The sequence below is a fragment of the Mus pahari genome, chromosome 1, assembly GCF_900095145.1.
Source record: "Mus pahari chromosome 1, PAHARI_EIJ_v1.1, whole genome shotgun sequence".
Taxonomy (NCBI): Eukaryota; Metazoa; Chordata; class Mammalia; order Rodentia; family Muridae; genus Mus; species Mus pahari.
The window spans coordinates 117,785,912-117,797,576 of NC_034590.1; the positions used below are offsets into that span (position 1 = coordinate 117,785,912).

Below are 11,665 nucleotides of genomic sequence, written 5' to 3' on the forward strand. Positions count from 1 at the left end.
GGCTTGCAGGTTAGGCCACACAGTTTGAGCACCCTGGGGACTCCAGAACCCCACCTGCTGGAGGGTAGAAAGTTCTCAGAAACTGCTTGGCTATCCCAGAGCCCAGTTCAGGAGCATCCTGTAGTTATCCAACTTCTTGGCCTTCAGAGTAGAACACCCAGTTCTTCCTCTCAGTCAGCCTGCTACTCTGGAGGCACAGCCAGCTTTTGAATTAGCCTGAGAGCCTAGGTTCTGTTCCCTCAAAGAAGCAGGAGCTAATGTCTGTCTTCCCTCCACCCCACAATTAGGAGGCAACAGCTCAAGAGGCAGGAATTTTATTCAAGAGTATACTTTTAATAAAGGAGTCCAAGATTCAGTCCAGTAAAACAATCAGCCTATGGACACACAGCAGGATAGTGCTGGGTCAGTACATGGACTGCAAATGGAGACAGCCTAAGACTAGAAGGGAGGGCCTAGTACGGGTGGGTGAGTGGAAAACAGTAACAAGAGGTTCCTTGAAGTCACAGAGCTAACGAAAAATACCTACCCACTGTAGAGCCTGCGTGAGAACAGGAGAGAGAGCCTCTAGTCACCTCCCGCTATTATCCAAGAGTTGGTTAGTTCCTTGGGTTTTGTGATGATAGAAATTGAGTGCATTGTCCCAGCCCTCTATTATGGCGCACGCTTTTAATCCAGCACCTGAGAGGCAGAGGCAGGTAGGGCTCTGAGTTGGCACCCAGCCTGGTCTACAGAGCAAGTTTCAGGACAGCCAAGGCTACACAGAGAAACCCTGTCTTGAAACACCACACATAAACAAAATGAAAACTAAAAATAGAAGAAGACTTGAACTTATGGTCGATCCTACTCTATCAGCTTCCTAAGAACATTCCAGGCTGGTGACACCCCATTTATCCCGTGTCACGAACTCCTGGGGATTGTTGTCTTATGCGCACATGTGTGTGTGCATGCACGCGCGCGCGCGCGCACACACACACACACACACACACACACACACACCACAGACCACAGGACTATAGTTCCCAGTAGCCCCTGCTTCAGGCTGCAGCCTCAGCCAAAGCTGTCCTGTAACCCGACCATCCCCTCTGGAAAAGGTCACTTCAGAGCTGCTTGAAGGACAGCTGACTGGGAAGCTCAGAGGTACCGGGCTTTGGTGGGGGTGGGGTGAAAGCAGTGGCTTACCCCACCCCACCCCCGCAAGTCTCCTCCCCCACAGCACTCCCTGCAACCCAGGGGCTTGGTCTATCTCCATGGCTGCCAGCCTCTTCTGTACTAGCAGTGCCTCTGTTTAGGACACACGCTCAGCTGATGGATGGTTCTGCTGCCCATGCTTACAACCTCCATATCTCAGTACAGCCATGAACTATGTGTCCCAGTGAGAAGTGGCTGTGACCAGCTTGATAGCCACTTCGTTGTGCCCCAGTGGTGGTACTCTAGGCAGATGTCACGCGCAAACCCTGCTGCTCGGAGGAAAGGAGAAAGTGTCCCGTACTTGTGACAACCCTTTGGCCTCTCGAAAGAGGATCTGCAATCTATTCCCACCTTTCATCTGTAGCTCAAGAAAGGGCCCAGATTGGATAATGTCTTAGACAAAGTCTCAACCAGAATGCTTTAGGCAAGCCTCAGGCCTTCCAAATTATTCCCCCTGCTCCAGTCTTCCAAAAGCCAGGGGCCAGTGGACAAGGCCAGAAGGCTTAGGAAACCTGGAAGAAGTGGGTCAGCTGTGAACACACCCCTCCCTGGGCTGTGGAGAGCTTGTTCTTCCCTCTCCTCTCCACTTCCCCCCAAAATAGCTCCCTGAGCTTCATGGCCAAGACCCTCCCACGTCCGGGGAGGCGTGGCATGCTGCCCTGAGCCAGGCTTTAAATCCCCTCACAGCTGGGCAGCTCCACTCCCTGGTTGGAGGCAGCGAGGAGGCCATCATCTGTCCAGTTCGGCCCACCCTCCCGCAGCCATGTCCAGGCCTCTTTCAGACCAGGATAAGAGAAAGCAAATCAGCGTTCGTGGCTTAGCCGGAGTGGAAAATGTGTCTGAGCTGAAAAAGAACTTCAACCGCCACCTGCATTTCACCTTGGTCAAGGATCGCAACGTGGCGACTCCGAGAGATTACTATTTTGCACTGGCCCACACTGTCCGGGACCACCTCGTGGGACGTTGGATCCGCACACAGCAGCATTACTACGAAAAGGACCCCAAGGTGCTTCAGGAGGGGACACCCTGGGTGGGAATTAGCGGGGAGTTGGGCCTGGCAGAGAGCTGAGACATCTCAAGCATGTGGCAGCCCCTTTCTGAGGCTCAAGTTTTCTTCAGAAAAATAAATTGCTGTTTTAGGAGCTTGGGATTGGAGGATCTAGGGGTGCTGGACAGAATACGGAGGAGGGAGACCCAAGGGTGCTCAGAGTAGGCTACACGTGCTAGCCAGGGTTGGAGGGGCTGCTGGTAGGCAGGAAATGTATACCCCTGTGGCCTGATTTGGACCTGGCATGGAAGGACATGTCATCAGATGTATGCACGGTACAGTCTGCGTGTGCCACAGGCAGGGCAAAGCTGGGGCAGCTGGCGTCGCAGGTATCAAGTATCTGGTAGGGTCATTGGTAAATGTCAGGAACCTAATACCTCACAACCGGAGCTGGGGAGGGGCAGGGAGGGCCCCAGGAAATGGGGAGGCCGTGCCTTCAGCATCTTCATGCTTCTGCTCATGTCTGGACTGAGGCTGAGGGGCGAGGGGGAACAGCATAGCACAGACAGAAGGCAGTTCCAGCCCTGAGTCACTGTGTGACCTTGAAAATGACTTTTTCCTCTGGGCTTTGGCAAGGTCTTCTGGGGGAGCACTCAAAGCTGCTTCAATACCTCAAAAGGGATCCCCACTTCTCACAAGCACCTTAACCCCTGAGATAGGGCCTGGCCAGCCTTACTCTCTAGAAGAGAAGCCAAGCCAGATGGAAAGACATTTCAAAGGAACACGGGAACCAACACCTCTGTTGGGCCCCAAAGTCTGAAATAGCTACTCTGAGCAGGCAGAAAAGAACTGGTGACAGAGATGAGACATGCTGGGGCCTGGCAGTAGGGCAGGAGGGTGAGAGGTGCAGACCCAGCTGTTCTTGCCTGAATGTCAGTGGGGGTGGCCCTGATCCCTCCTCCCCGTTTGCCTGTCTCTGGGCAGAGGATCTACTACCTGTCTTTGGAGTTCTACATGGGCCGGACACTGCAGAACACCATGGTGAACCTGGCCTTGGAGAACGCCTGTGATGAGGCCACCTACCAGGTGGGGGAAGCACTTTAGGTTGTGTGGGGGGGGGGGGTTGTCTTATGCTGGCACTTGGGCCTGATGGCTGCCTCCCCTTCCCTTAGCTGGGCTTGGACATGGAGGAGCTGGAAGAGATTGAGGAGGATGCAGGGTTGGGCAACGGAGGCCTGGGACGCCTGGCAGGTGAGTCCATGGCTTGTGGGGGCTGGGACAGAGGAGTTTCTCACGCTGGACCACTGATGCTCACCCCTCTGTATGCCACGCTGGACCACTGATGCTCACCCCTCTGTATGCTTAGCTTGCTTCTTGGACTCCATGGCCACCCTGGGGCTCGCTGCCTATGGCTACGGGATCCGCTATGAGTTTGGGATCTTTAATCAGAAGATTTGTGGGGGCTGGCAGGTAAGCCCCAACCTCGTGGTGCTTGGTCACAATAGAGAGGTTCTCCATTCGGTCATCTCTCTCTGGGTAGGTCCAGAACCCACCCCAGCTTCCCAGGTAAACATCCTTTCCTCCTGCCCCTTGCTTCAAAACCTGGGGACCCCTGTGATCCTTTCCTGTGTCCTGCTGGGTGACCCACAGTACGGTGAGTACCTGGAGCTCCTGTCACCTACGTTCTCCCCAATCCTCTAGATGGAAGAAGCTGACGACTGGCTTCGCTATGGCAACCCCTGGGAGAAGGCCCGCCCAGAGTTCACGCTGCCTGTGCACTTTTATGGCCGAGTGGAGCACACCAGCCAGGGTGCCAAGTGGGTGGACACACAGGTGAGGATGAACATGGCCACAGGTTCTGGGGGGGGGCACTCGGTAAGAGGCAGAAAGGAAGGGGAGTTCCCCAAGAAAACAGGACACGGTAAAGAGGCAGAAGGATTCTGAACCCCCTGCTATTTTACAAAGGAGGGTATTGAGGCTCAGAAAGGTCAGGAGAGTTACTGGAGTCACACAGTCAGAGCGGGGAGATGCCAGCCAGGGTTATCCAGGAGGGCAGGCAAAGTTCAACCCCTGGAAGGAGGAATGAAATGTTCCTCCTCCAGCAGCACTCCACCCTGACACTCCTTTTCTTGACACAAGACATCGCAGTGATGGTAGTCATCTCTGCATATCTGTGCCGGGGATCTGATGAAGGCAGCAGCCCCGAGAGAGAGGCAGGAAAGAAAATGGGGCCTCTTAGGTGGCACTGGGCACTGGCATGCTCACAGCCATACAGCAAGTTGAGAGAGTCTGAAAGCCACCTGGATGCCCCAGTCCGTGGCTCCCTCCTACGTGTGGCTGCAGTTATCAGTCTCCTCCAGGGCTGCATGGGGACCCCTAGACCTTCGGCCATGGCGTTTGTTGCTCTTTGATACAGTCAGGGCTGCTGCTGTTGCACGCGCCAGGTGCCTCAGACAGCCTAGCACAGTTAGCTCTGGCTGGAAAGTTGCAGACCTGGCTCCCTCTGGCTTTCCACCTGCTGTCTGTTCAGACAGTCCCTCTGTCTCTCTCACCTTCATTCCCTTCTGCCCCATCAAGGGTATCACTTGGTGTTTGGGAGGCAAGCTGAGGCCCCATATAGAGACTACTCTGGAGGTGCCACTGGCACTGTGGTAGCTGGCAGTTCTGTGTAGCAAATTGGTACTTATAGATCATGGGAGGAGGGGCTGGCTGGCATTGGGTACTGCTAACTAGCCCAGTGGCTACCTAGATGTAAGAGCTCTGGATAGAACTGACCCCTGTGTGATCTTCATCCTGGACCCAAGATCCCCCAGCCCTCTCCTGAGTCCAGTGTGGTCTCATTTGATCAGGCCAGGCTGTGGAGCAGCCACCGACGACAGAAGCATGCTTTGGCTTCTGCATTTGTCACTCTCTCCCTTCCCATAATCCTCATGACAGTCAGAGCAGGCAGGTGTTGGGATTTCCCGTGGGATGTTGGAGAGGCTTATGTAATTACTGACTGCAGCACTGGGGACTGAGAGGCCCTTGCACCTGTTTGGCAAGTAATGTACCACTGAGCTATATCCTCAGCCCCTTGTTTTTTACTTGACAAGGGCCTCGGTACGTTGCCCAGACTGGTCTTGAACTCACCCGGTAACCTACACAAGCCTTGAACTTGTGATCCTCTGGTCTTAGCTTCTCCAGTGACAAGGCTTCTGGGAACCCAGCTAGTAAGCCCCACAGGGGGGGTTGTAGTCTCCCTTGGGCATTGGCAGAGTTCAATGGCAGCGATTTGAACTTCAGCTCTTGGTGGGAGAGGCCCCACAAACCAGACTCAGGCCCTACTCAGGAATGGACCCTGGCAGCCTGTCCAGCTTCTGATTCGGGTACCCCCTGTAGGTAGTGCTGGCTATGCCCTATGACACTCCTGTGCCCGGCTATCGGAACAATGTTGTCAACACCATGCGCCTCTGGTCGGCCAAGGCACCTAACGACTTCAACCTCAAGGACTGTGAGTCCCTTTGCTGGTAGCTAGCAGCTTTTGTTACCCCTGCTTGGCCCATGCCCAGCCCCAGCCTCATCCTGACCCACTTTGTCCCTCAGTCAATGTTGGCGGCTACATCCAGGCTGTGCTGGACCGAAACCTGGCCGAGAACATCTCGCGTGTTTTGTACCCCAATGATAATGTGCGTTGCCCTTCGGACTGGAGACTGGAAGCCCAAATCCCTGGGGAGGGACAGGGGAGCTAGGGGACCTTTGCGACTGTCCTAGTCCTTTATTACTGTCCCTGTGTGTCCTATCAAGCCCTTTGAGTCCTGAGGGAGGGGCTGGGATATGACATTTTCTGAGAACTGTTTTCCTGGGGGACACTCACAGGACTCCTCATTCATCTGTGTCTTTCTGATACATCTGCTGTAGCTATTTGGTGGGGCAAAGACCCCTAGGTCCAGAAGGTGGGGGCAGGTTAGGGCTCTGGGACATTGTGTGGTAGGGGCTCTCCTGGTCACACTCACAGTCATTTAGGGCCCACCCCCTGCCATCTCAACTGCACTCTGCCTTGCACCTTAGTTCTTTGAAGGGAAGGAGCTGCGGCTGAAGCAGGAGTACTTTGTGGTGGCTGCTACCCTCCAGGACATCATCCGGCGCTTCAAGTCCTCCAAGTTTGGCAGCCGTGATCCTGTGCGCACAAACTTCGATGCCTTCCCTGATAAGGTAGCCTGCTGGCCTGAAGGCCTCTGTCTCCCTCCCTCTGGAGTCCCATGGCCTCTTCCTTCCAGCCTCACTTCACAGATGAGTGGAGTGTATGGGGATGAGGTGGGGATGGCTTGCTGGCTTGCTCAGCTCAGGATCTTCAGGCACCAGGGACACCACTCCAGCTGCCACCAGCTCCAGCTGGTCCCAGCCCAGTCACAGAATTTCATCTGGCCTTTTGGGGACTCTGAAGGGGCAAGGCGCATTCACAATAGTCCTTGGTCTGGAACCCACTCTTCCCCTACAGGTGGCCATCCAGCTCAATGACACCCACCCTTCTTTGGCCATCCCAGAACTGATGAGGATTCTGGTGGACCTGGAACGATTGGACTGGGACAAGGTAGGTATCAGCCACCTCACCCTACAGGAGCCACTCTGTCCCAGGGTCTCCTTCCTGGTGTGAGGAGGAAGGTCAGCAGTGGGCTGAATAAAGACTGTGGACCAAAGGGCTCGCTGAAACCCAGCTGGGCCCTGGGGGGTGCCATTGGCCACACAGCGTGTGGAGATCATCTGTCCCGACTTCCTGCATTGTACCCCAGGCCTGGGACGTGACAGTGAAGACCTGTGCCTACACCAACCACACAGTGCTGCCTGAAGCCCTGGAGCGCTGGCCAGTGCACCTCATGGAGACACTGCTGCCCCGCCACTTGCAGATCATTTACGAGATCAACCAGCGTTTCCTTAACGTGAGCTGGGGGCGGCGTGGGAGAGGGGCCCCAGCCTTGAAGTCAGGAAGCCTATGGGCTGAGTCTGTGGGGTTGAGGAAGCTGGGGGGCACGGGGGAAGCGGGGCTGGAGACTAATCCTGGGTCCGGATCCTGGTCTTAGCTTTTGGTTCTTTGTGGGCACAGCGGGTGGCGGCCGCTTTCCCTGGGGACGTAGATAGGCTGCGGCGCATGTCACTCGTGGAGGAAGGAGCGGTGAAACGCATCAACATGGCACACCTGTGCATTGCTGGCTCGCACGCAGTCAACGGTGTGGCTCGCATCCATTCGGAAATCCTCAAGAAAACCATGTAAGCCTCTCCACAAGCCCCGCTATACACTTCCGCTGCGTATAGGCCCCGCCCCTTCACCTGACACCAGCCAGGATTTCCTGGGCAGACCCCTCCCCTGAGTGACCTGCCACCCTGTTTGCTCACTCAGGGCAGACTTTAGCAGCAAGCGACCATCACATTGAGCCATCTCACCCACCTCACGGGTGACCCATTCTTAGAACACACTAGCCTCTTCCCAGTACAGTCCTGTCCCAGATGACGCCCTCTTACACTCAGCACCCCTACCTGCCCCAGGTCGGCACCTGCATCCAAGCCTCTTTCAGAAAAACAAACAAACAAACAAAAAACCTCAAGTAGGGGCCAGGTAGGAGGGCGGCGCTTCAGGTTAATGGTGACCCTCACCCAATCCTAACCTGCAGCTTCAAGGACTTTTATGAGCTGGAGCCTCACAAGTTCCAGAACAAGACCAATGGCATCACCCCGCGGCGCTGGCTGGTTCTGTGTAACCCTGGGCTGGCAGAGGTCATTGCTGAGGTGAGAGATCACGGTATGGCTGATAGGACCAATAGAGGTCACTACAAGATAGTCAAGTGTGTAGCTCCCTATACAATGGCCCCAGCTCAGGACTACAATCCTGTACTGTGTTCCCAAGGCTGGCATCCACTTGGAGGAAGGGCCGCTGCTTTCTTACTTAAACAAGCTTGCCCTCTGGCTAATGGAGGACCTGGCTATCGAGGCCAACCTGCTAAAGTTCACAGTCTAATGGAAAGTGTTGTCACATTTGAAAGGAGACTGCAGAGAGGCAGAGGTTTGGTGAGGAGGCTGGACCAGGTCAGGCCAACAGAAGGAAAGGGCAGAGGTCAGGAGGCCTGCTGGGGTCAGGTGGACAGTCACCGGAGGGGCTCAGTGTTAGTGCAGGAGAAAGATGACTGTATTCACTTTCCTGTGGCTAGGAGGTTTTGGGAAGGGACCAAGGTGGAAGGGTCTAGTTAGCCTGGGGAACGGAGGCCAGGATGGGGCGGTCCTGGCTGAAAGCTGTCTTTCCACAGCGCATTGGTGAGGAATACATCTCAGACCTGGACCAGCTGCGCAAGCTGCTCTCCTACGTGGATGATGAAGCCTTTATCCGTGACGTGGCCAAAGTGAAACAGGTGGGGAGGCCCGGCAACCTGGGATTCCCACCTCAGGGCTAGCATCTGGAGCGGACAGGAAGGGGTCTGATGGCTGGGTCAGGAGCGGCCACTGGAGCCCATCTCTCCTACCGGGCCGTTCGTGGTGGGAGGCTGAGGAAAGTCGTTCGTAGCATCTGCTTTCCGGGTCTACGTGAGGCGGAAGCAATGAGAGTGTAGGGTTTTTGAAGCTGAAGCCCCTCTGGTGAGCCCACTGCCTCCTTGATCTGTAGGAAAACAAGTTGAAGTTCTCTGCGTACCTCGAGAGGGAATACAAAGTCCACATCAACCCCAACTCGCTCTTCGACGTCCAGGTGAAAAGGATTCATGAATATAAGCGCCAGCTTCTCAATTGCCTTCACATCATCACCTTGTATAACCGTGAGTGGCTGGGACCCACCTGACTCAGTCCCCAGGGCCTGGCTTCTCCCATAGCACCACCAGTGACATCTTCTGGGGGCTGGTGACTACCCTAAAAGATGTGGTATTCCCACATCTTAGTTTCATTTCCTGTTGCTGTCATAAGATTCTCCAACAAAAGCACTTGGGGGAAAAAGGGGTTTGCGTGGCTTAGCCTTTCCGATGGCAGCCTGCCCCTGTGGGAAGGTCAAGGCAGCAGGGACTTGAAGCAGCTAGTTACACTCTGTCTTCAGTCAAGAGCAGAGAATGAGAGCAGTGAATTAATGCATGCATGCCAGTGGCTCTCCCTGCCCCCTCTCTCTGAGGTAGGATCTTGCCTTGTAGCCTTAGCTTGCCTGGAACTTACTGTGTAGACCAGGCTGGCCTTAAGCTCACAGAGATCTGTCTGTCTCTGCCTTCTGAGTGCTGGGGCTGAAGACATGCACTGTCCTGTCAGATCCTCTGGGTGTGTGTGTGTGTGTGTGTGTTTTGATTTGGTTTTGGTTTTTCAAGACAGGGTTTCTCTGTGTAGCCCTGGCTGTCCTGGAACTCACTCTGTAGACCAGGCTGGCCTCGAACTCAGAAATCCGCCTGCCTCTGCCTCCCAAGTGCTGGGATTAAAGGCGTGTGCCACCACCGCCTGGCAGATCCTCCGTGCTTATATAATTTTTTTTTTACATTTACTTATTTATTGCGTGTTGTATGTATGTGTGCATGCCATGATGCACCATACCTGTGGAGGGTAGCTTTCGAGAGTTAATTCTCTCCTACCTTGTGCATCCTTTGTGTGTTTGGGCTCAGATCATCAGAGTTGGCAGCCAGTGACTTTTCCTTCATCTTGCTTGCTTTCTCCACTCTTACACAGTACAGAATACCCCACTTAGGGAAAAGCGTCCCCACCCCTCCATTAATATAATCAAGACGATTCCTTACCAACATGGCCAGAGGCCTGCCTCCCCCAGAGTTTGTCAAGTGAACAGCATTAACCATCACATCCCACATCACAGAACAGACCGAGGCTCAGTGAAGGAGACCTGAGAGCCATAGAACAAAGTGACCAGCCCATGCTGTAACATCCCTGACTGTGGCTGGCTGTGTTGTTAAGCATCCAGGCCTGATGCTTCTCTTCTCCACAGGCATCAAAAGGGAGCCCAATAGATTTATGGTGCCGAGGACTATCATGATTGGAGGCAAGGTGAGAAACCTAGGGCAGATTGGCCCTGTGTCTTGAACATATGCCTGGGCAGTCACAAGATCAAGGTGTGGGAAGGAGGGTGAAACACTGACCCCAGACTGCCCCACAGGCTGCACCCGGGTACCACATGGCTAAGATGATCATCAAGCTTATCACTGCCATTGGGGATGTGGTCAACCACGACCCTGCAGTAGGAGACCGCCTCCGAGTGATCTTCCTGGAGAACTACCGAGTCTCCCTGGCTGAGAAAGGTGCGTACAGCAGTGGCTGCAGGGGAGCTCTGGCTGGCTGGCTCAGTGCTAGAGGAGGCTTTAGCCATCTTTTCCTGGCCTGTGGTCAGGGTAAAGAAGAAATGGGAGGACTTGGAGAGATGGCTCCATGGTTAAGAGCACTGGTTGTTCTTGCAGATGATCTGGGTTTGATTGCCAGCACCCACATGGCAGTTTACAACCTTCTGAAACTGCAGCCTAGGAGATCTGATGCCCTCTTCTGGCCTCTTCAGGCACTGCATGCATGTGGTACATACATATGCAGGCAAAATGCCCCATCCACACAAAATAAAATAAGATAAAATAAAAATTATTTAAAAATAATAAGATGGAAAATGACCGAGGAACACACACACACACACACACACACACACACACACACACGTGCACGCGCGCATGCATGCAGACACATATCAGACATGTACAAGGAAACCAAATAAAACTTGAAAAAACTATATCAATGAAAAGATCACACAGTGAGTTTAAGCCTGGTGCACACAGGGAGTTCCAGGTTAGCCAGGGCTATATGGTGAAACCCAGTGTCAAACAACACAAGCAGCAGAGGGACCGGTTCAGGTTGGAATCTAGAAAAGGCTGGATTGAGGATGAGAGACTGTGATGGGCCCTAACTCAGCCAGGCAGGGCTCTTCCTGGGGCTGACTGGGTTTCTGCTGTCACCCCACAGTTATTCCCGCTGCCGACCTCTCAGAGCAGATCTCCACCGCGGGCACCGAGGCCTCAGGCACTGGCAACATGAAGTTCATGCTCAACGGGGCTCTGACCATCGGCACCATGGACGGTGCCAACGTGGAGATGGCAGAGGAGGCGGGGGAGGAGAACTTCTTCATCTTCGGCATGCGAGTGGAGGACGTGGAAAGGCTGGACCAGAGAGGGTATGGGGGCAGGAGTGCCGGAGTGAATGGCTCACAGTCAAGAGGCATGCTGGGAGAGACTGGCCGGCCTGTGCAACATCTTAGTTATGGTTGCTGAGACCCTGGAAACTAGAAAGGGAGCTTGTGGCAAGCAAGGTTAGAGAGAGGAGAAAGAAGGAGTAACAACAGAGGGAAAGACAAGGTTAAAGAGAGGAGGGCGTGGTGGCGCACGCCTTTAATCCCAGCACTCAGGAGGTAGAGACAGGCGGATTTCTGAGTTCAAGGCCAGCCTGGTCTACAGAGTGAGTTCCAGGACAGCCAGGGCTACACAGAGAAAACCCTGTCTCGAAAAACCAAAA

General features: G+C 54.3%; 1 protein-coding gene across 1 annotated transcript in view; it reads left to right on the forward strand.

Annotated features, from left to right (window-relative positions):
- The first annotated feature begins 1,646 nt into the window (after window positions 1–1,646).
- Pygm (glycogen phosphorylase, muscle associated) overlaps window positions 1,647–11,665 on the forward strand; it is a 15,908-nt gene continuing 5,889 nt past the window's right edge. Inside the window, exons 1-17 of the mRNA XM_021191156.1 lie at window positions 1,647–2,194; window positions 3,161–3,262; window positions 3,349–3,427; window positions 3,543–3,646; window positions 3,878–4,009; window positions 5,555–5,666; window positions 5,759–5,841; window positions 6,224–6,367; window positions 6,654–6,746; window positions 6,946–7,092; window positions 7,257–7,420; window positions 7,822–7,936; window positions 8,452–8,553; window positions 8,805–8,952; window positions 10,107–10,165; window positions 10,275–10,416; window positions 11,120–11,327. Of these exons, the coding sequence (XP_021046815.1) occupies window positions 1,952–2,194; window positions 3,161–3,262; window positions 3,349–3,427; window positions 3,543–3,646; window positions 3,878–4,009; window positions 5,555–5,666; window positions 5,759–5,841; window positions 6,224–6,367; window positions 6,654–6,746; window positions 6,946–7,092; window positions 7,257–7,420; window positions 7,822–7,936; window positions 8,452–8,553; window positions 8,805–8,952; window positions 10,107–10,165; window positions 10,275–10,416; window positions 11,120–11,327 (2,177 nt within the window). The 5' untranslated portion in view covers window positions 1,647–1,951. The remainder of the gene's footprint in view (window positions 2,195–3,160; window positions 3,263–3,348; window positions 3,428–3,542; window positions 3,647–3,877; window positions 4,010–5,554; window positions 5,667–5,758; window positions 5,842–6,223; window positions 6,368–6,653; window positions 6,747–6,945; window positions 7,093–7,256; window positions 7,421–7,821; window positions 7,937–8,451; window positions 8,554–8,804; window positions 8,953–10,106; window positions 10,166–10,274; window positions 10,417–11,119; window positions 11,328–11,665) is intronic.